General features: G+C 36.1%; 1 protein-coding gene and 2 long non-coding RNA genes across 3 annotated transcripts; all 3 read right to left on the minus strand.

Moving 5' to 3' along the window:
• Window positions 1–2,348: 2,348 nt before the first annotated feature.
• On the minus strand, window positions 2,349–4,942 carry LOC113335525. The gene is made up of 5 exons (XR_003353396.1): window positions 4,817–4,942; window positions 3,753–3,970; window positions 3,233–3,448; window positions 2,835–2,999; window positions 2,349–2,678 (listed from the first exon to the last, which is right to left on the minus strand). It is a non-coding gene; the product is annotated as an uncharacterized LOC113335525 (long non-coding RNA).
• An 83-nt stretch (window positions 4,943–5,025) lies between these two features.
• On the minus strand, window positions 5,026–7,096 carry LOC113335526. The gene is made up of 4 exons (XR_003353397.1): window positions 6,820–7,096; window positions 5,736–6,157; window positions 5,367–5,484; window positions 5,026–5,293 (listed from the first exon to the last, which is right to left on the minus strand). It is a non-coding gene; the product is annotated as an uncharacterized LOC113335526 (long non-coding RNA).
• Window positions 7,097–18,517: 11,421 nt separating this feature from the next.
• LOC113335645 (F-box protein At3g07870-like) lies at window positions 18,518–20,053 on the minus strand. Its single transcript, XM_026581670.1, has one exon. It carries the CDS (start codon window positions 19,954–19,956, stop codon window positions 18,742–18,744), a length of 1,215 nt encoding a protein of 404 aa, XP_026437455.1. The 5' UTR covers window positions 19,957–20,053; the 3' UTR covers window positions 18,518–18,741.
• Window positions 20,054–20,902: the final 849 nt, after the last annotated feature.

The raw sequence follows: 20,902 nt of genomic DNA on the forward strand, positions 1-20,902 counted from the left end.
GTTGATTCTGGTGAGATTTTATATTCGTATTCGAATGCTTGTTATCAACTCCCGGAGGACCTTAATTGCAAACCTAATTCTGGATGTGAAAATGAGCATGAACAACAACAGCAACAGCAGAAGAGGAAGAGGAGTCGGCGGGGTAGGCTTCGTAAAAAATACGTGGATGAAGATGAGGAATGTGATGATGATTTGGTAGATTATTCCAGTGACATAAGTAGGGATTACTCGGAGGAAAGTTTTGCGGTAGAAAATGAATCGGTACAATTTTTTGCGGATGACAATGAGGACGTGATGATGGAATTGGGTACAAAAGGAGTGGATTACTCTAATATAGTGATTGGACTTGCAGCGGATAATACATTGCAGCAGTTTAGGGGGAGAGGAAGGCCGAGTAGGATGCAAGTAAACCAGCAGGAAACTTCAGAGCAGCATCAGCAGCAACTTGATTACTCTACTATAGTGATTGGACTTGAAGCAAATAATAAATTGCATCACCAATCTGATTGTGCCAAGCCGGGACTGGAAACGGGGAAAAGGAAAGGTCGAGGTAGGCCGCGTAAGATATGTGCACACCAACAAGAGGTAGAAGAGCAGCATGACCATAATGTGAAACTTAAATCTAAGCCAGGAGTTGGAGTTGAACTGGGATTGAATCGGAAGTTTAAACGTCTAGGAATAAGACATTCTAAGATGCCAGTAAAACAAGACGCAACGGAGCAGAGTAATCCAAATGGTGACAGTAGTCCACTGGATGAAATTGAAGAGGGAACCTTGCAGCAGAGGAAATCGAGGGGTCGAGGAAGACCGCGTAAGATACATGCACACCAACAGGAAATTGCAGAGGAACATCACCAGAACACTGATGCTACACTAGTGGGTGAAGTTGGACTGGGACTCTTACAGAAACCATGTCAAGGAACACCACTTAGGATGCAGTTACCACTAGAAACAGTGGAGCAGCGTAATCCTACTAGTGATTGTAGTGTAGTGGTTGAAAACGAAGGGGGATCCTCACAGCAACAACAATCTAAAGTCGATAAAATGAGAAAAAAAACGAATTTCTCAGAACCATCACCACCTCAGGATATGTCTGAAGTAATGCAGCAAACTGTTACAGCACTTGGGGGCACAACACCAGTATATTGGTTGTTTGAGAAGATTCTTAGCATGAGCGATGTGAAACCCAACCAAGGAAGGATATTTATCACTCGAACAGTGACGGATCTTTTGACACCTGCTGAGCGTGAGAAATATTGGGTTTTAATGAGAAATACTGATCAGAGTACCAATAATAAGGAGCGGAAGAAAGGATGCACAGTTATGTTGGTTGAACCGGATGGAGGAACATCAGAAATTGTTTTCAAGATTTGGGGAAGTATGGGTAAGGGTAGGGTTAAACCAGTTGTAGGTGAGGGTCAACCAGTCTTGACCGGCTCAAATTGGAATGCATTGGTTCGCAAATACAGTATGCAAGCAGGAACTAAGTTGCAGTTTTGGTGTTTCAGAAATGTGGATACAAACGGGCTTTGTTTTGCCATGAATAATAAGGTATAAGAAAAGCATGGAAAATAAACATGGTTTACGTGTGCCAACCGTCATCAACTACAATTCTGAAATAAAAGACGGATTTCGATTTATGTCACTGAACTACGACATCTTACCAGTGTCTAAGGTGGACACCTGAAGAACCCAGATGGGGTTTACCATGCTGGTGTTCCTTGCTTGGTAAACTACAAGCATCAGGAGGACTAAAACAATGTACAGTCAGCATAAGCACAACCTAGGCCAGCAGGACTCATATATAAGAAAATCTGCCTTTTCATGAAGGAGTTTGTTGAAGTTATGAAGTTCTTTGGATTGCGTCAAGCATGGCTGACAATGCGGGTATCAGTTCTGTTGGTTTGGTACCAAATTCTAATTGTTTGTTGTGATGGTGCAGCTAGAGGGAGCCTAACCCAGGGGCCTGCTGGATATAGTTTTATTGTCAGAAACTCTGTTGGAATTGTCATGGGTGTTGTGGCCAGTGCAATTAGGTGTGCCACTAATGTCATTCTGAAGTTTTGGCCATTGTTTTAGTTTGGCCATCAGCCAGATTTGTCCTTTGCTACTTCTTTTAGGACAGGAAATCACATTTTATATGTTTTGCAAGATGACTCTATTGTACGATATTAGATGTTTGTTGGCCAATGATCTTTCTTTGAACCTAAGTCGAGGTTACTGCAAAGAATATCCAACCGGACCATTTTTTTTTCTGTTCTGTCTAGTATCTGTACTTTTCTTCTGTTCTCAGTTATTCTGTGAACCTCTTTTAGGAAGAAAAAAATTGTCAACAATAAAATCTGATGATAAGGCAAACAAATAATAACCCTGGTTTGAGTTAATGTTCTATCTGCTACCTAATGATATCACACTAAAAATTGATTCAACTCGAGAGAAGTATACATCAAAAACAAACAATTTGCTTCTCCTTTGAGGACTTTGTTTATTTCAGGTCTCCATAGAGTTTTGTCATCCAAATCCATAAGAAAAATGCCCTTTACGGTCAAGTCAAGCCTGATTTGGTCACTCTTCGAAAATTCCTTGTCTTTCTTTGCCTGGGTCCTAAGTTTATTTGTTACGAAACATCTTCCTCAGTCAACTTTGCTCTCTGTCGAATCCTTTGAATTGCCTCAGAACTTGTTCAGTACACAACACCATTTTGTTAGGGAAGAAAAATGACAGAATTTCATTTTGATTGTTCTAAACTCCCGGTGAAATTTTCCTCGGAGGGAGATAAATGGATTATCGATGACGAATAATCTTCAGAACAAAGTGGGCGTAGGACAACATACCTCTGAATAGGATAAAAATGACATTAGTCCAAGAGTAAATAAAACCAGCTTCACTTCTTTCTCCATTTCAGCAAGGGACAGGAACAATGAAAGCTGGTGCTGCTCTGCCGGGAAATGCACAAGACTTTCCCAGAAATCACTTCAAAAGTTTCAGAAAAGGAATTCCTAGAGACAGTATATGAAGCACAATATTCATATAAAGGGCAAAAAAATTCTTGAACTGGAAAAATTGCGTATCAAACTTGATGGTTTTCCTTTGACACATGTAAGAAGTGACCTCGAGGCACTAAAATAGAACTCCTAAAATGTTCGGCTCCAGAGTGACCTTTAGCATCGATGTGGGGTATAAATTTGTACATAGCCATTGACGACAAACACTAGAAGGATAAAGGAAATACCTTCTTGAGCTGGTTCATGAGCTTCATAATTTCCTTGAAGCGACAGCATTCAAGAAGTCTCGAGTATGGAGATCATCTAACATTGTAGCGTAGAAATCATTCTTTAATATATACATGCACTTTGAGCCTCAGGAGTTAGTCGAACAGTTATGCACTTCAGTACCAGGGGATTTTTCTCTCGAAATGAAATAAGGCCTCTTCACAATCCAGCAAAGTCTAAAAGACATGACAAACAGTTCATGTTAGGAATATATTATTACATATGTATCCACTATGCACATTAAGTTAGGAATATGCCATTACACGTATATCCACACACACACCATATCAGAAAAACAGCAACAATTTACGCACGCAAGAAGCACTAATGCAGAAGTTACCAGATCTAATCCATCAATGGTAAAATAGAACTCCTAAAAAGACTCCAGAGTAACCTTAAGCATCAATTTGGGGTATAATTTGTACACAGCCAATGATGCAAAACACAAGAAGGATTGAATGGATCAGGGAAAGGAAATACCCTCTTGAGCTGGTCGGTGAGCTTCAAATATCCTCAAGAGCAGCAGCATTCCAGAAGTCTCGAGTGCGGAGATCATCTGACATTTTAGCGTAGAAATCATTCATTAATTTATCGATGCACTTCTGAGCCTCAAGAGTTAGTCGAATATTTTAGCACTTTGCTATCACGGGGTTTTTCTCTCGAAATGAAAATAAGGCCTTTTCACAGTCCAGTGAAGTCTGAAAAACATCACAAACAGTTCACATTAGGAATATATTATTACATGTGTATCCACTATACACATCATGTCAGATGAACAGCACGAATATTACGCACACAAGAAGCACTGATGCAGAACGTAGCAGATCTAATCCATCAAATAACATGAAAGTCATCAGTAAAAGTTTCTTTTTGACTAAACCTACCGAAGTATCTAAAGCTACATCTTGGTGATATCGTAAGGAATGCCATAGCTTGTATTCTACTAGTGAAACCATGAAGGAAGTTCCATTTGCTGGGATCAGACAAAAAAAAAGATAGCAGATCTACTGAATGGATACACGCCATTTTTCTCCATTAATTTATCTGAATTCTCAATGCTAATGCATATCAGCTTATCCATACAATGTAGACATACATTGCATGTATAGACTACTGGAGTAACTTGACCATGAGCTAAAACACATTTACTTATCATTATCATATAGACACGCTCATTAACATATCAATTTTATCTTGCAACGTGTAAACTAAAATACTAAATCTTATGAAACTTTTAATATGTTGTTTTGGGTGGTGAATAACCATGAGACTAACTTTCTTGATACACAAACAATCAACTTAACAAAGCAAATAAGCATAAAAAAAAAATTAAAAAAAAACAAGAAGAAGAAGAGCCCCAATCTTCCATTCTACCAGACAATACAAAGATTACAGACTGGTTAAGAAGGTTACTGTTTATCTATTTTGGGGTTCAAACTTGGCAGCACCCAGGTCCTTAAGTTAACTTTACTTCAGCAATAATTTAAGCAAATCATAACAAACCAACTGAACAGGAGACATAATGCCTAAAATTAGCTTTTTACCTTATACAAGTAGAAAATAGACTCAGATGCAAATTCAAGCTGTTCTTGTGAGTAATTGGCAGGAGCCCAGTAATGCGTACTCATCATGAGATATCTCAATACTAATGGATGATACAATTTGGTTATCTACAAGGAAAATGAGATGGTTAGAAAACAAAAGAATAAACAGTGTTAAAATGGAAAAATAATAAGCAATCACTTGCCTCACGAGTTTCCAAGGGACTTGGACATGTTCTTGTTGTTGGTATTGACAAAACCATTATGCATCCAATATGTAATTTCACAAATGTTCAGGCGGGCAGCGCAACTTTGAGCAAGCTCATTTTCCTGATAGGGGAATATTAGATCCATTCGCCCACCATGAATATCAAAGGAGGAAGTCAGATAACGGTCCCTCATGGCACTGCACTCTATGTGCCACCCAGGTCTGCCAGGTCCCCAAGAACTTCCCCAGCTAATATCTCCCGGCTTTGCAGTCTGCAACCACACAAAGACAATAAGCTACTAAAAAGTGAACAACCATTAGCATGCTAAGCGCGTATTCTCTCACCTACAATAATGCAAAGTCATTTTAGTTTTCGCCTAGATAGCAGGCCGTACGCAGAGAATTTGTCAACCGAAAAGTAGACATCTCCATCAGCAGCATAAGCATAATCATTTTGTATAATCTGCCAGAAAGAACCAGATCAGGTTTCAGTTCGTGTGCAAGAAAACTGGAATAAGTTTGTAATTAGTTTCAAGGCACCTGGATGCTCCTTTAAAGGGACTCAAGGATAAATTGATCGTTTAAGCTATTCAAACATTTCCGATTATTAAATTTATCATTTTGCTGGACACAACAAATAAATCAAACCCCTAAATCTTAAACATAAACTAAACTAAATGTAAAGCAGACACAGAAAAAATACCAGTATTATACCTATGAGGACATCAACAGCAACATATGCACGAGCATTGCGGATGCGGCTAAGATCATAAGCTGGAACACCACCACCAATATATATCCCAACTTTGCCTGGCTCTTTAGGTATGAAGATCTCCTTTCCTTAGTCATGCTATTGTACAACTAAAACTCTAGTGAAAGGGAGATAACGCCCTGTTCTATTCATTCTTGTAATTTGGTGCTGGAGGTTGGTATGCAGGTTGCACAGTCGGACGAAAACTCACCGTTTTATTACTACTACCAGTTGGAGCTGACATATTACACAGAATCCTGGACGCATAGCTACCATTATTACCAGAAGGAGCACTTTGAGATGTTAAATGAGACTCCGAACATCCGGGTTAGCAATTATCTCACACTCTGAGGTAACAATCTCTATGTTCGATATGCCAACAATCCTGTAGAAAACAAACCAGGAAAGTATGATGGAAAGATCCCAGCATTTCCAAGAAACCTAGTAGTTATTAACTTTATAAGTTCCACGTCTTACAAAATTTACACTCAGCCCTTATCTCCCCATTTCAATTGAAACCCTGTCGCAAACGTGGTACAGAACATTTGCTTGCTTACACGAATTCCACTTGGATACTCTCCAAGTACTTAATACATAACTAAAACACATGTATACACTTAAAAGGCAGACACCACAACCGCCAAAACCTAATCCATGAGATTTTAAGCTGGTTAAAGTCAATCAAGACCACTGATCACCCAGTAACAACAAATTCACACAATTTACTTCGGCTAGGGTTAATTCTAAGTATCTTCTAATCTAACCAACACAATTACCAACAAAACCACTAGTAAAGCATCGTTTAACTCCATTTTTTCTCACTAACTTGGCTTCCTTAAACAAATTCTACTTTCACCAAGCATTCAAAACATAATTCAAAGACATACATGCTCAGCAGTCAGTAATCTAAAAGCACATTCTAGGAAAATTTAAGTCTACTGAAAGAAAACCTACAAGTTAACTGAAATAAGACCATCAATTCAAAGATTCATAACATTAACTTTCAAATCAAACAGAAAAATTAGATCGGAATTCAGAAAAACTTACTTTGGATTCTGAACAGAAATACAAATACAATCAGTCAACCGAACCACAGCTCCTTCAAGAATTTCACCATTGAGCAGTTCAACATTCAACCGAGTTACATTTTTTTGGGGGAATTCGTGTAATGAATTGAACGAATCTGATGAATTTGAGCACAAAATCATGAGAAAATTCTGAAACGGAGGTAGTATTTTTCTAAATCTTCACCTCAAAAATGCTTCAAATCTTTGAATTACCATTGAAGCTTCAATCTACCACAAGATCTCTGGAAACCCTTTAGTGAAACATCAAAGCATCAAACCTCCCAACAGAATATATATCGATTATATAACTCAACCGGCAGAATATAATTCGGCACGGCCCGTACTTAAATGGCAGAATATTGCGGCACGGACCGTACTTAGGGCCGTTGCAAGAGAAAAACATCGTTTGGTCCTTTTTTAAGTGGGCCAATGTCAGTTTAGTCCTTTGGTCAAACGCCTTTACTGTTTGGTCCATAATTATTTAAGAATATTTAAATGGACAAAAATACCCTTCTGTGTTAATTTTTTTTTTAGCTCCTGTTAGTACTTATTTTTTCAGAAATCACCTAAAAAAACAGAGTTCATTCCAGAAATGAATTCCATATATAAAAAAAAACAGAGTTCATTCCAGAAATGAACTCCATATAAAAACCTAAAAAAAACAGAGTTCATTTATGGAATGAACTACAGCATCATCATCTTCGTCGTCTTCAACAACAAAGCACGAGTTCATCTTCACCAACAACATATTCATCACAAATCTTCGTCGTCCTCATCATCTTCATCGTCTCCACCATCTTCAACAACACTAGTAGCAAGAAAATCAAGAAAAAAAATTCGTTTTCATCGTCGTCTTTATCAAGCAGATGCAGCAGCAGATTAAAATCAAGAAAAAAACTCGTTTTCATCAACTCCTGTTGTTTCTTTATCAAACAGATCTGTTTCATCGTCGTCTTTATCAAAACGTATGCAGCAGCAGATTAAAATCAAGAAAAAACTAGTTTACATCTTCAGCAGCAGCAGCGACGAAGATGAACTTCAACAGTAGCAGCATCACAAACCAGAGTTCATTCCTGAAAATGAACTCCGTCATCTTCATCTTCTTCATCAGCAGCAACAACTCATCTTCATCCTCTCCATCATCAGCAGCAACAACAGACGAAAAAACATCACAAACCAGAGTTCATTCCAGAAATGAACTCCGTCATATTCATCTTCTTTTATAGATCCCAAATTTACCCAAGCATGTGAAGATGATAAAGGTTCATCATCATCATAAATAGCAGCAGAATCTTCAACCTCACCGTCTTCATCATCAAAACAGAGCAAAACAGCAAAAAGAAAAAAGAAAAAAACGCAAAACCTTCATCGTATTCATCATCATCATCATCATCTTTTTCATATTCATCACTAGCAGAGAAACAAACAGAGAGAATAGAGAATCGTTCATCATTATCTTCATCTTCTTCATCACTAGCAGGAAGACGAAGAACTACTAAGGGGAGCTTAAATCTCTCGATGTACATCTCTCGAAGACGAAGAACTACTAAGGGGAGCTTGTGGAACTTCTTCGACAAAATGTATGTGGATATTTGAACTTATCTATCACTTGGAAAATCTATTTCTACTATCTCCTATATTGAGACATAAGTTGTGTGACAATATAGTTTTCTCTATACACATTTGAGATTTCGAGCTGAGTATATCTCGCTTACATATTTCTCTAAATATGTGTTGGTAAGCTTTCGCTTCGACCAAGTTCATCTTATATCATGAGAAAATTTCCGAGTAACATCTTACATGATTTGTGTGATACAATCATTTGGTGTAAGATTTGGAAGGTTTCAATAATGATTATTTCAATATCTTGAAAATTGCTTTGATGTTGATAGTGTGTGAAAACGGCTATTAATATTATAGAAGAATGTTTCAATGATTGAAATAAAAAGTTGATGATGTAACCATCTTTGGATATAAGCATATATGGTATGTTTGCACATTAGTGTATAAGCCCATAAACCGTAAGCCAAGAGTATGCATATGTGTTTATACGAATTTGGTGAATGAGACAGGTTAAGTATGCGTACCCGTACGCATACTGGCGGAAGTTCTCAAACCGAGAATTTCTGTTGAGTTTGGTTTTGGCAAAACTCAAAAACTAGTCACCTTAGGTATGCGTACCCGTACGCATACTGGCGGAAGTTTTTGAACCGAAAATTTCTGCTGAGTTTGGAAACTTCACAAACTCAAAATCGGTTGCTTAAGTACGCATACCCGTACGCATACTTAAGCTGGTTACTTTGTCAAATCGGTCAAGTCCATGAACTTAATTATAAACATTTAAATCATAAGGAATGCGATCTTTGCAAACCGTGGCTATAATGTTCATGATTGATTCAAGTGGATCAAACCGATTTGATTTCAAAAAAAATTTCCAAACAATTGAACAACTCTTAACTAGTTTCATTTGAGTCATTTGAACTAGTTATGATTAAGATGAATAAGGTTGATATGAGAGTAATCATATGGCTAACCTCGGTTAACTATTTGTGAACCAACATGGTGTACACGTTTAGGTACGGCTACATAAACCTAAATGAGGGTACATTTCATTTGTGTGTAACAATCTAAGTTCGGTCTAATGGTTGAAAGATATTAGCTTGGTTGAATCAGGTTTTTCATATAACGGTGAATATTGAATTCTTTGTTATCAAGGTAACTTGGATTGCGAACCCTGATTTGAAAACTATATAAAGGAGAACTCTAGCAAATGGGAAAAATAATCCCCACACCTCCTGTGTGTTACTAGTTGCATAACTTGAGTTGATTCTCCTTTAACCTTAGGTTTCTTCTCAAGACTTTGTAGGTTAACGACTTGAAGACTTCATTGGGATTGTGAAGCCAGACCCAACTATTATCTTTGTAGTTGCGTGATCTGATCTTGCTGTTTCTATGGTATTGAGTACAATTGAAATAATTGGCTAGAGATTTTATACCTCCGATAGGCAAGATAGAAAAGTAATCATAAACAAACTTTGTCTCATCGTTTGTGATTCCACAATAACTTGTTTCTCTAGTCTATTAAGTTTATTGTGAGGTGATTGATAATACTGAGTTGTTCTTCGGGAATATAAGTCTGGTTTATCAATTGGTTCCTGTTCACCTTGATTTATCAAAAGACGGAACAAAAAATCTTGGGTATATCTGTGGGAGACAGATCTATTCAATCCTATAGACTTTTCTGTGTGAGGCATATTTGTCTATCAAGTCTTCGATTTTGGGTCGTAGCAACTCTTAGTTGTGGGTGAGATCAGCTAAGGGAATCAAGTGCATAGTATCCTGCTGGAATCAGAGACGTAAGGAGCGCAACTGTACCTTCAATCAGTGTGAGATTGATTAGGGTTCAACTATAGTCCATTCCGAAATTAATTGGTAGTAGGATAGTGCCTGTAGCGGCTTAATACATTGTGGTGTTCAATCTGGACTAGGTTACTGGGTTTTTCTGCATTTGCGGTTTCCTCGTTAACAAAATTCTGGTGTCTGTGTTATTCCTTTTCCGCATTATATTTTGTTATATAGTTGAAATATCACAGGTTGTGCGTTAAGATCAATCAATTAGAATATCCAACCTTTGGTTGTTGATTTACATTGATTGACACATGAACATTGGTCTTCGGTATCGTTCAAGTAATTCCTCTTATATTCAACCAGGCTCGCAGATTTCTATTTAATGATTGTGGATTGAATCAAGAGTTAGAGATATTAAACTCTTTGATATACTTTAATCTAGATTGAGTCTTACTGTTTAGTTGATTCTCTAGAAAGTGTATTGGAGTAAGTCCTCTCAGATTGCCAAACGAATTGTTGGGTGTGGTTGTTGTACCCCCGCATTTTCAGTAGGTATAAGACAACAATATAATGTTTCTAAATTTCAGATTGCATAGCTTGTGTCCAAATATTTATATAAAGTTTATTACACAATGAAAACGAGTGCCATTAAGATCATTTTAAAGAAAAAGGATAAGGTATCATATAAAAATTGTAAGAAAAAATAACAGGTCTAAATCACGCATTAAATTTATGATAGTAAATTATCTACAGAAAACCAACAATATTCTTTAGTTGAAAATCCACACAAGTTTTATTACTTATCGAAATTAATTGGTTCTTGACTCATTTTAAAGAAGAAAATATAATCTTTCAGAAAAAAGTTATAGGTAATATCTATAAATTCATATATCAATCTGAAATATCGCTGGTAAATCTAACAGTAAAAACATTACAGAAAAATTGTCGTTTTGACAGTCCAAGCTTAAAAATTCACACAAGCCTCAGTATTTATTGGTGTTCATTGTGAAAAATATTTCATTTAGGCAATCTGTATGGACAAACTCCAATATACTTTCAATAGAATCAACTAGACAGTCAGACTCAATCTTTAGAAATATATCCAAGAGTTGTATCTCTATTTCTTAATGTAATCAGCAAATCAAACAGATAGAAATTCGTGAATCTGATTAATATAAGAAACAACTTGGACGGTATCAAAAACCAATATCATCAACCACATATTGTTACATTAAGACTCAAATAAAGAAGCTCGCCCATAGTTGCAAGCCCGATTACTTCGAACTCCTTATCAAATACACCATGACCATAGCTTGATGACTCTTTACTCCAACTCTCTAGATCTTGTTTTTCTTCAGTTTATTAAAAGACCATATATCTACTGAGTCGGGATAAACATAAACAACAGACAACCAACCTCCCATAACTAATGACTTTTTGTTTACGATACTCATCATTCACATCACAATTAAAAGGTAATGTGGTGTCTGGTGATTTCTATACTGAACTTACTGCAATGTGTTCTTTCTTTTGTTAATGAAAATCCGAAGAGGAAAAATCAACCATATATATTGAACTTATTGTTGTTTGCTCGCTTGTTTATTTCTAGTGATACCTCTCACTGGTAAGGAGAATGTATTAATTTTAATTTTTTGTTTTATTTTGAATTGTGTTCCCAATTTAAAAATAAGTATTTCTCTTTATTATAAACTTTGAGAACAAAAAAAAGAAACTCAATTAATTAACGTGTGTGTTCGAAAAAAATAATGCTCACTAAAAATATTTTTCATTTAGCAGATGCTGGTTTGTCGCCTTTTTCAACCAATAAGAATCAAGGATTCCAGCACTAGTTGTAATAATATTACCAGGGCAGTAGGGTTATCAACTTATTGTGGTCTTGTCTCGATCTCTCGGTTTTGTACGCTAACATATGAATTAATGGTACAAGATGTGTCAATTAGTTCATCTCCCTGTATGGAGCTGGAGGTAAGTTTCTAATCACCTGCTAATTTATATCCCGTGGGTTACAGTTTTATATTATATTGTTTATCTTTTTTCACTTCAACTTCTCCAATATGGTGTTTCTCAATTAACTCCAGTTTATTCTCAATTGATTTCCTCATTTCATTTTTTTTCCTAATATACAAAAAATATATTAACATGTAAGACCGACTATATGGAGTCCGATTTTGTGCATACTCCTTAAAGATTGTGCACATATCAATTTAATCTCCATCATCGATTTTTTAGGGAGTTATGTAGCTAAGGTTGACGCATGGAGGGTAATGGGGCCATCAGTTATATAAATAACTTGACATGTCAAATATACACTTTTTAGAAGAATGTGCACATAAGTAATATCGGTTACTCAGAGTTATATCCCAAACTCTTACTTGATTTGCTTTTTCATGAATGGAATGGAAACTTCCAAGACACCAGCCACAAAGCAGTCTTGTTTTCGTTGTGCTGATTTCGCACCATTTTTCTCCTCAATATCTTCTCATGATTTTTTATATCTCATACTACATGTCTAGAATATAATTTACTATGTAAATATTATTCGGAACATGGTAAGTATCACAGGTTTAAGCTATCCAAATGCAACAACCAACCTTGACAACGACATTATGCTCCTCGGTACAGTCTCGGTCAATTCGCACTTAGCCAATTTCTGTTCTTCTTGACTAAAAATCTATTCAGGCCATACTAAATAGAGGTTCTGCTTACAATCATTCAAGCCACCATATCAGCCACACACAGTCCACTTGTTGCATACAATATTAAGCTAAATAAAGGGATAAATGCACCAACAGAATTTAGCTTTAATCTCCGCTGAATCCTTATTATTACTGCACAATTAGGATTACATAAACTCTCCTTGTTCCGGAAACCCAAACCTTCATGAGATCAAGCTTTTATATCCTTACAAAAGATATACACACATAACTGACTAGGAGTTACAGATTTGCTTTACACAAGGCAGTTGGCCAACCGTGACAACTTTCCTAACTTCTTTCCTAAAGCCACAAAGGCAGTTACTAGACTTTAGAAAGCATAAAGCAAACACCAACTCGTGTAACCAACTCTTGACCATCAACGACATTTTCCTGGCACATGTCTCTAGCCTTGTTGCGCTATGATAGCTTAAACCATCCAAAATACAATTATCATTGATGTGCATCATTCCCCCAATGATGAAAGTCTGCATATGCAAGTCATGCTTGAATCCCTGTATGCCTCATGCACACATGCTATGTGCCAAACTCTTTTGGCACCTATTGGATTTGGTGCTAATCTCACATCTTCAGGCCATGTCCAAACCCTGTTTGGCCCATACCTTGGCCTATCTTGCAACTCTAAATGCACCATGCATTTCTAGCCAATCCCACGTTGCAAATAATTCACCATCTTAACGCTTTATTACTAGGCTGCATGACCGACAGGTCATAGTAAGTACATTAAGCTAGTGATAATATTTTGTCATTTATTTACTTATAAAACCAAATGCCAATCATACATACAATAATATAATTTGGTCCCATATGTAGCAACGTTGTGTCGGTGGCACAGTGAGATAAAAGCTTGGTCTGGTGCGGAAGCTTTAGCGTATAGGATAAAATCTATTATTAACCGACTTTGGCACTACTTTAGAATAAAATATATCTAAGAAAATAAAATAATATATTTGGGTGAGGATTGAATTCTTGTCCAAGTATTTTTTTTTCCCTTCCTCACCGCTACGCTCAAGTTAGCGATATAGAAATTAGGTTTGGTTCGACTAAGCTTTCTTTGTCGGGTTTGGTTAGCTTTATTTTGTTATGTTTTAGCCAAATTCAATGGGTTTTCATTTTTTAGCAATATAGAAATTCGGCTATTAACTTTTTTAGCTAGTTACTTTGTGTCTATCTGAATTCAGCGGTTTTTTATTTTATTAAAAGGAACATAGAGGTTTTGGGTAATTTCTATCCGGTCGAAATTAATGATTTGAACAACATAGAGGTATCCTGCTACGTTTTAGCTAATTAGTTCTGCCTTATCGGACCACGAGTTTGATTAATTTTTTGTTTCTCCTATCTGAACCCAATAAAAGAATACGAAAAGATTAGAAAAAATAATGCTAATAATAATAGAAAATTACAGGGGTTTACTCAATAAATACTTTTTCTTATTTCCAGACTTTAATAGATTTCCAAAATATTGTATTACTGGTTGTATACTTTAGAAAACTCCTTGTAAGTATATGTTACTCGTTATATACTTGTAGAATCTCGTTCAAAGTTTGTGGTACTAGTTATAAACAGGAAAATTTAAAGACTTTGCATACTTACCAATTTTTAAGGCTTTGAATGACATTTATGTGCATTTTTGCCTTAGAGAAAGTCTTGCAAAATATGAAAAGATTTTGGGAGACTTCTACAAAATTTAAAACTTCATATTATTTTTTATTTTTTTTGATATTATTTGTTTTTATTTGAAGTTGATGCAAGCGCTTGCACGTATACTCTAGATCCATTTCTCTCTGTCTCTATTTTTTAATTATATCCTAAATGCGATATATATATATATATAATATGTGATACATATGATACAATCAAACTTTTTTGGTTTTGTTATTTGTTGAAATGAAAATTTCCGTTAATGGCTAAAGTGTATAGATTATGATTACTGCTCAATTTAATTTGCAATCAACGTTTTTCAAGAATTGTTTTTGATAAGATAAATTTTATAGAATTCTACAAATATCTAGATTGGTCATGCTTGCTTGTTATACAACTCTCTAGAAATCTTGTTTTCATAACGTTTTAGAACTCTACAAACAGTGGCGGAACCAGAAAATGAATGTTGGAGTGGCTTGAAAACAAATCGGTTTGACTTGGGTTGGCTTAAGCCTAGTGTTTAGGCTTGATTTTGAACGGTTTTTTGGGACCATGGTTTTTTTGGGGGGCCATGGTTCCAATTTTAGGAGAACATTTAGAAGTAAAGTGAAGCCACCCCTTATCCACATATTTCAGTTATGACCAAAATGCCTTTATATTATTTATTTATTTTTAAAAATAAATATTTTTTTAAAAAATAAAAATTATTTGTTTTTTAAAAGTATTTTTTTTTAGAATTTTTTTTTCAATTTTTTTATTAGCTTTGGTTCCTAGATGTTCTTGTACAATCCAACCACTTACTCGTCTCTCATCAAAACCAATTTCCTTGTTCTGTTCAGATTGACATTCTAAAATATCTAATTCGGAATACGTCTGTACAGTCCACATATAGATCTCGGATTGATCTCACGGATTGAATTTGAAGCTCAATCATGGTATTTTTTCCCTGTAAATTTCATAGATTTCGTGATGAATTTTTCATAAAACAACATCACAGAGTTTCAGATTTGTAGAGATTCTTCAATTTACAGATTTTAAAAAAAAAAGTTATAAAGAGAGTTTACAGGATTTCATTTGATGTATAGATTGGAAATATTATATTGATTGATGTTGTTGTCTGAGGGTTTGGATTTAACAGAGTGATGATGAATTTTGGAGTAACACAGAAAGGAGGTGGTTCAGGGTTTCCTGTAATGCCTAAATCACTCGCATCAATTGTAGTTTCAGTTGGTGGATTAGCTTTGTTTGTCATTTTTGCTTCATGGCTTTTGATATCTAACCCTGCTAGTACTTCTGTTAATGGTTCTTCTTTATTCAGCATTAGTAATAATTCAACTAAATCTGGTTTCGATTCGTCGCCATTGGTAGGTCTTGACAATAACAATGAGACTGTTACTTTGCTTACTCAGAAACCACCTTCAGATAGTGTTGATGATGAGAAATTACCCTCGATTAGTTCTGATAAAAATCCGCGGTTAATCCGCAACCGGCCCGCACAATCCGCGGATGTAAAATCCGCGGGTGATTGGGCCGGTCACGGTTTGATTTTCCAAATCCGCAACTTTGACGGTTTGGTTGCGGGTGACCCCTAATCCGCAACCGTCCGTCCGTTGCACACCCGTAGATAGCATGACAACGCAAAAACTCAAGTCTGAAACAAAGGCATAAGCAAGAAAAGATACAGAATCCAAATGTTGTACACCCAACATGCCGTTAGAACGAATAAAGTCTGATGATTAAGAAAACGAATGATAACCCTGGTTTGAGATAATCTTATCTGCTACAAAGTTTCTCATACCTAATGACATCACACTAAAAATTGGTTTATAATCCGAGAGAAGTAAACAACAAAAACAAACATTTTGTCTCTCTTTTTAATAACAAAATCTTATGTTAAGTCTCTAGCCTGATTTGGTCACTCTTCGGAAGTTTTCAGAAAACAAATTCCTAGAGACAGCATACGAAGCACATATTCATATAAAGGACAAAGAAATTCTTGAACTGGACAAATTGCCAATCAGACTTGACAGTTTTCCTTTGACACGGTCACACAGGTAACAAGTGACCACAAGCCTGAGCATGTTCCTCTAAGTCATACTATTTGGCAGAAACCATGTTCTTCACCATTAGGTGGTCAGTACACGGTCGCACCTACATGATAAAATCGATTCTGCTGGTAACCTCAAGAAGATGTCATCGTGAAACTCTTCGGGAAGATTTAACAACAGAGATGTTAAATCTGATGCCCTTGGCATCTAACTTCAGCCTGATTAGGCCACTCTTCACAAATTTGTTCAGGAAAGGAGGCAATTGCCAAAACTGATGGCCCGGCATATCATAACTCTGAAAGATGCTCATCCGCATTTATTGTAAGTCTAGCTTTTCATTCTGTAGTGAGCCTATGTGTAGTATATCAGAAATATGTCATAACATTACTCAAAGCATACAGTGGAATTGAATTCCAAGTACTCAAAACTACCTGCAGATGTATGGTGGAAAGTCATTTTTTTGCTGTGATGAAACCACGCCAACTCATCCTTCTAATGCAACGGTTAGGCCGTTATAGTTATCGTTTCCTTTTTTACATGTAATTGAATTTTATCTCCATTTGAATTCATGTTTATTTCAAAACACATTCATAGGAATTTTCATCATTTGCTCACTCTCATTTTCTCAAATATGATCTCAAAAAGCTTGTTGATTCTGGTGACAACTTAAATTTATATGCACTCCCAAAGGACCTTAATTGCAAAAGAAGAAGAGGCTCATGCTTCAAAGTAAAAAAACAAGAAGAAGAAGCAGAGGAGTCGGGGAAGTACAAACTGAATCCAGACAATTATGTCCACAAAACAATGATTGGTTAAAAACGTAGAGAAGCATAAGCAATGTTATTACTCTACTGATTCGACTTGAAGCAAATAATATATTGTAGCAGCAGCAGCCGTTTAAGGGCGGAGGAAGGACCAGTGGTATGCAAGTAAGAAAATCAGCAGGAAACTGAAGACAAGTATCACCAGTTTTTCTAGTGCTAAGCAGGAAACAGGAAAAAGGAGAGGTTAAGGTAGGCTACCTAAGACAGATGTTAAATCTAAGCAAGTGGTTGGAGCGCTTAAGATTAATTCGGCAGTTTTAACTTCTAGGAAAACCGTCTAAGATGCTGGTGATCCAAACTAAGTTGCAGTTAAGATGATGCTGGTAAATCAAGATAAAACAGAGCAGTGTTATCCAAAATAATTTGCATTTCTGATGATCACTTCCAGGAACAACATTCTTCTTCCTGCATCGTTGAATACCCGAAGAATTCTACTTTTCTTATTGTCTTTTGTTTGATCAACGAGAAATTGATCAACGATATGACAAAGACCTAAAGAAGAATTACTGAAGGTGTAAGGCTTTCAAACAGGAGAAAATACGATCAAGACAATATCTGAAGACTTACTAAGCTGAGCAGCTTTCATCATGAGTCTGGTTCTACTTTTAGAAAATAGTAGGGTTTTGAGGAAGGGGGCCCTGTGTCTCCCTGGCTACCTATTCTTTGTTTGTCTGAGTTTTCTTTATAACTTATTCATGGCAAAATAAAGCTCGTTTTGGGGGATAACATAGACATGGAATAACTTGATTCTGTGGAAAAGCTAAAGTCTGTCAGAAAATCTTTGGCAGATTTGGAAAAATGAGTGCAACTTCACCGGAAGCTAATTCTACTGCACCAGTACTAGTTGAAGTTGGACTGGGACTATTGCAGAAACTATGTCGAGGAAGACCAGTTGGAATGTAGATAGAATAAGAAACACTAGAGCAGCATAATCCTACTAGTGATAGTAATACAGTGGTTGAAAATAGTAGAAGGAAACAGCATTGTTTCAGAAAGAAAGCATGGAAGGTAAAAATAAAAAATGTAATCATGCCAACCATCATAAGCTAAAGAAAGCAACAAAATTGTATCATATCTAGATGTGCAGGAAAAGTTATGTTAAAGCTTTTCTCTGACACAAGCTGAGAGCAATGTGAATTTTAGTTTGGAACATAAAAGGAAGTTTCAGTTATCTTATACTCATAACATAAAAAATAGAATACTAGTTAGGGTACTGATTTTCATCATATACATTGAAGTTAATAATACTTACCTACATAGGATTCCCTTCATATACTACTGACTCTGATATGTCCTCCTCTGATCTTTAAGCAAATTCAATCATCTGTATGACATTTTCCCTCGTACCCTTCAATGAGATGAAGCTATTCACGTGTAAGATTGGATAGTACATTGGAGGAGTATCTTCCAGCACATCCATATGTTCTGCATCTTCATCAAAGAGACAAATAACTTCACGACTCCACAAACAAAGAAATTGGCCAACATCTGTAAGAGCAAAAGATGTGAAAAAAACATTCTCTTTTTCAATACAGAACTCTTCAATCCAACTCCTTAGAACCTGTTTTTCTTCGGTTTTCTTAAATGACCATAGCTCCACACTATCAAGATAAAATTTAAGAACACATAACCAGCCTCCCAATACTACCAACTCCTGGCGGCTTTCATAAGTCTCTCCATCTGCAATGTAATCTGATTTTGTAACCATATGAAACTTTTCACTTTCCAAACTGAAACCCCATACTACTCCTTCCTTATCCAGCCAATGAAGGGCTCCGTCTAAAAATGCACCAGGTTGTGAAAATACAAGTGCATGAGTAATAGTCTCCTTGTTTACCCAACCACTACCACTACCAAGAGTGTAGACCTGAACTTGCCCAATAGATTGTTCATTGTTTTCCGTTTTAGAATAAGCAATCCGAACAACCTTATACTCATTAGCAGTCGAATCATAACCAAATCCAGACACCAAACAGCTTGTCAACTCGGGTGATTCATTTTCCGGAAGATAAACACACTCTCTAGTAACAGGATTGCATACATACAATACTTCCTTGTAACAAACGTTTCTAAGTATGCATATTAAGCCATTGCAACTACCAATTAACATATCAAGCATTTCTAAATCATAATGTTTAATTCTATTAGTAGAAATCACTCCATCTTTTAACTCTTTATATACCATTGAATATACTTCTTCTTCTGGTGTTCTTAGAAGACCTACTAGGAACCCAATCTTAGGACTATCCTTATTCTCTTCATCATTATCAGTAGAAGAAGAAGGGTAATATTTTTCCAGAGTAAAATGTTGAAATTGTAATAATTGATGAAATAGATGTTTCTCTGCAAAATCCTTACCATTAATAGTAGAAAACCAATACTTCGAAACCATTTTACATTCTAACACATCTGTTACTGATAACCTAGAAATGATTTCTCCTAAAATCAAATCGTCGGGTAAATCAGATTTAGGTTTTTTCTTAGCAGATAAAGAAGAAGAAGATGAATATGACAGATCCATAATACCTTAGTAATGAGATCCAAACTCCGATGTTGCGAATTTTCCCTTTCCCAAATCGATTTCCCCTTTCACAGCAATTTTCGATATTTCTTCTCTGGGTTTAACAAAGAGGAGGAATGAGAAACGGAGACATAGTAGCGCATTTAAACGGACGGGCCCGACGGGCCATGTAGCTCGTGCGAAGTGGATAGGGCTGTAAGAGGGGCAAGCTAACTCCTAGGATGCATGAACATGTTTGGGAAATAGTGATGCCCACTTGAATTAGGTACCCGTTTTTTGTTTAAAAATCTAAAAACTTACTATTTCTTTCTAGATTGAAATAGAGAATTTACTACAGAAAAGAATGTATGGAAGAATTAACGGAGAGGTGGATAGAAAAAATAAAAACAAAGAAAATTACATAGAAATTAGATCCCAATTATAGATAGTAAAGATAATATTATGTACGAAAGCATATATCAACGCTTTAATCAAGGATTTTGCATCAATGCTCAAAAATTTATCTGTTTTATAAGTGGTGAATTGCTTCATTAATTCGAGATCGTTCTTTTTTTTCCTTTCGGGATACCCATATCACAATGGACGGAATTAAATCCCACAACATCGTTTCCGACCTGAAATCCATTATGCCGATACTTTGGCCAAGTAGTATATGTATCAGCTAAACTCTGATCCCAGTTTGAAGAACTTATCACCAATCAAATATAAAAAAGGGTTATTTTGCGTTTCCTCCCTTCCTAAGATGACTAATAAGCGTTTCCTCCCTAAATAGATCAAAATTACTACTTCTCCCATCGTTAGGTATTCCATCCATTGCCTAGTTAGCTGACTCATCAACAATGCGCATGTGGTATAGACAAAAATATTTATTTAAAAATGTTCGAACTACTCTCACTTGATAGACATGCTTCTTCATCGTCACCTCTACAGAAGCCGGCGAGATCTT

Source organism: Papaver somniferum, unplaced genomic scaffold, assembly GCF_003573695.1.
Source record: "Papaver somniferum cultivar HN1 unplaced genomic scaffold, ASM357369v1 unplaced-scaffold_15, whole genome shotgun sequence".
NCBI classification, from domain to species: Eukaryota; Viridiplantae; Streptophyta; class Magnoliopsida; order Ranunculales; family Papaveraceae; genus Papaver; species Papaver somniferum.

Bases quoted from the DNA above. Each gene is read 5' to 3' on its own strand.
- LOC113335645 (XM_026581670.1), bottom strand. From the start codon at position 19,956: ATGGATCTGTCATATTCATCTTCTTCTTCTTTATCTGCTAAGAAAAAA.